The following is a 3,456-nucleotide window of genomic DNA, read 5'->3' as shown; positions in this document are numbered from 1 at the left end:
AAGTTCTATCAGCAATTGTCGGAGATTAAAATGTTCCAGTGCAACACAGTCTCACGGCATTTCGTGTTATAATCACAAAATGAATCTATTGATTCGTGTTCACCAACACGATTTCGCCATTTTTTTCGTGTCACACAGAACGATTTTAATAGCAATGTAAATAATAACAAATTAGAAGGAAAAACAGATAAAAAAAAATACAGATTTCAGTATTCTGACACAGAACGATTTTAGAAGCAATGTATTTATATTGGTAGTATGTTTCGTGCCTGCGGCAAATAATAACAAATTAGAAGGAAAAAAAGATGACAAATACAGATTTCAGTATTCTGAGGCTCTGAGCCCCATTTCTTTTCCTCGCGGACGACAAAAAAAACTCTGACATTATACAATTTAAAATAAAAGGGATAGGGTTAGGCTTAGGGTAAGATATTGAGTAAGAAAATGTTTTTATGAACCACACAGCTTCTGGTATTCCAAGACCCAACCGGACAGAAAGACGTGTTGCAGGCACGAAACATACTACCAATAGAAATACATTGCTTTTAAAATCGTTCTGTGTGACACGAAAAAAATGCGAAAATCGTGTTGGTGAACACGAATCAATAGATTAAATTATTTCGTGACTGTAACACGAAAGGCCGTGAGACGGGGTTGTCCAGTGTGTCTTGCTATAAAATTAATTGGACATCACCGGCATGATCAAACATTGATTTCAATACCTAACATCATTCATACAAATTACCACATGCACTCACAACCTCTAACAGGTTAAAATGACCATCATCGAAATACAAATGACATTTTTCTGTTTTTTTCTAACACCCTTTAAAGAGTAGCTTTTTAGTTAATCCTTCTATCGCACACTCATTCTCCATATTCCAACTTAGAATTTGTATTAGGCATATTGTTCATGTGGTTCTTACAATAAGTTCAGTCATTATAGAAGTGCTTAGAGAAATAATCACCCAGTTGCATGCAGAAATGTAATTTCTCTGTTCATCTTTAGCCTCTTAGCGTTCTCTGAATTCAACCCATTTTAATTCCACTTCCCATTCAGCATGTGTGAATTATATAAGCGAACACGTATGCTATGCTGTTGACTTGTCTCTGTGAGTGATTGACAAGTAATCTCCTCACCGGCAATCCCTTTCCACAGAGTCCAGCTTGCGTGGCTATAGGCATGACTGATGAGATACTGTTTTACATTTTTGACAAATTGGCTTTAGGATGAGCCAATTAAGTGCCATTCTAGGAGAAAACAAACTATTTTGATGTAGTGTTTTTTCTTCATATCTCGTTAAAAAAAAAAGGCATATTTCTTTAATTTGCAATTTCAGTGTGAAAGAACCCTGGCAGTTTCTTTGATGAAATTGAATAGCCATCATCCACAAAGTCAATTACATTTGTCATAAACGCAATCTAGTAATTACGTCGTCCTGCCTTGCACTTTATTGGTTATCGGAGCAACTGTGGATCCATGGTATGGTTTAATTAGATGGGCTTGTATGTGCCATAACTGGTATTGGGGATGGTTGAATGATTGATATGGAGACTTAATTATCTGCCATCGTGGGACAACAGTAAATTCTGAGTAAATGTTCTGGCTGGGTTTTGAGGTCAAATTAGAATCCGGTCTAGGGTTAAGGTAAAGGTTAGGGTCTAGTTATGGGATGTTTTATCGAGGATCGATTGGGAGTCAATTCAGTGCCATTACAAAGAGACATGTTTGTGAGTGACTGGAAATGCTGGGTGTTTAGCACAGGGAGTTGAGGTGAATTGGGTAATCTCTTGCATTAGGAGTTGTAGCGTCTGAATCATTTAAGGAGTCGAGGGGTCACACACGGACACTTGAGAGGGGAGGTAGGGCGGTTGGGCCGGTGAGCAGGTGGGTAGTGGGTGGGGGGGAAGACCAGGCTTCACAATCACCACCAGGTGTTTTTAACCAACTGACCTGCTCGGAGAGCCGCTTGCCTCTGAGGAAGAAGCCCAGCAGGCAGCCAATGACTACGGCCAGCACGGACAGGATGAGCAGTCCGTTCTGTTTGCAGACATTCTTCACCCGCCCCCACACTTCACCCAGAGCCACTGCCATCCTCCTCCACCAACTCCTCCTCTTGCTTGTCCTGGTCCGGTCTGCAACTTCTCCACCCCTCACACAGAAAACAACCGGAGCAAGCCCCCCCCCCCCCCCCCCCCTCTTTTAACCGCTTATTCAGCCATATAGAACCAGCGCAGAGCCAACAGCCGCCACCACTCTGGAGGAAATAGCAAATAGTCAGTCGAGAGACAGATGGACGCAGGCTGGTGAAGGTGAAGGTGGGATTGAGAGAGCAAGAAATTAGAAAGAAAAAGTGAAAAATAAAATAAAAAGTGTTTTCTTAACCGAGGGGCGTGAAGATTCAAAGAGGTAGTGGTCAAAAAACAAAGCACTTCAGGAGTTTCTACGTTCCTCCTCCCAACTGCTTCCCTGAATATTACACAAGAGCCTCACACTCTCTCTGTCTCTGGCTATCTGTGTCTGTATCTCTCTGTCAGTCACCTCCCCCTCTGTCTCTCTAACTCCCCCCCAAACACAGTGCTCCTGGTGGCCAACAGGGGGCTCTGCGACAGCTGGCGGTATTGTCATCAGGGTTAATACTACGATCCTATTAGGCAGCACTGCACGACTCACATCTAAGGCTGGATTAGAGAGCTCTCTGAACAATTGGACAGCGGATTGTTCCAGACCACAAAAAAAAACTGAATGTGCACCATTGACTTGAGGTAAATAACAGCAGAAAAAACTACAACCGGGTTACAATCCTGTTGAGATATTGACCTGTTTTTAAGTTTCACGCAGATAAAGAACAAGCTTTGGACAAGTTGGTGGTGACACACAGAGCTAAGTACATAAACACACAGTCAGGGTATGTGATTGCCCACTAATCATAATTACATCAAGTTCTCACACCTACTTGCCGCCATGCTGACTTGAAGGGCTCTCTTCCCTTTGAATGCCTGGTAGATGAGAGAACGCTCTAGTACTTTAATTATGAACATTATCTCATATACCATAGCATTGTTATGCATCTTTTTCTCATCACAGGGAGTGAAGCATATCCCTCAATGTATTTGATCATGAGATTCCACTTTTTATTTTTTATACTTGACGTGTACTGTATACATAGAGCAAGTGTGTATTATTTTCCACATAAATACATTACAAGCAACCGATTAGCAGTCCTTTTTGTAATCAAGCATCCTTGTGGATTCACACAGCAATAGAAGGCCCACAGAACAGTTGTATGAGAATAATTATTCAGAGCAGGTGCTGGAGTCACGTTATTGACCAATGGGAGTATAGTTACCACCTGAAAATGTTTCCATTTATTAGTTGCTAAAACTCCACTTCGTGTAAACCTCTGTTTTCCATTCATATCCATGGAAATGATATCCAGGGTTGCATTCAAATAG

General features: G+C 41.4%; 1 protein-coding gene across 1 annotated transcript in view; it reads right to left on the bottom strand.

The window, feature by feature from the left end:
- slc1a7a (solute carrier family 1 member 7a) overlaps positions 1-2,095 on the bottom strand; it is a 64,777-nt gene extending 62,682 nt beyond the window's left edge. The window contains exon 1 of the mRNA XM_034137978.1: positions 1,955-2,095. Coding sequence (XP_033993869.1) covers positions 1,955-2,095 — 141 coding nt within the window. The remainder of the gene's footprint in view (positions 1-1,954) is intronic.
- Positions 2,096-3,456: the final 1,361 nt, after the last annotated feature.

This window comes from Trematomus bernacchii, unplaced genomic scaffold (assembly GCF_902827165.1).
Source record: "Trematomus bernacchii unplaced genomic scaffold, fTreBer1.1, whole genome shotgun sequence".
Lineage (NCBI taxonomy): Eukaryota > Metazoa > Chordata > Actinopteri > Perciformes > Nototheniidae > Trematomus > Trematomus bernacchii.
Note: the sequence above shows the minus strand (reverse complement) of the source record. Positions and strands in the feature narration are given on the sequence as shown.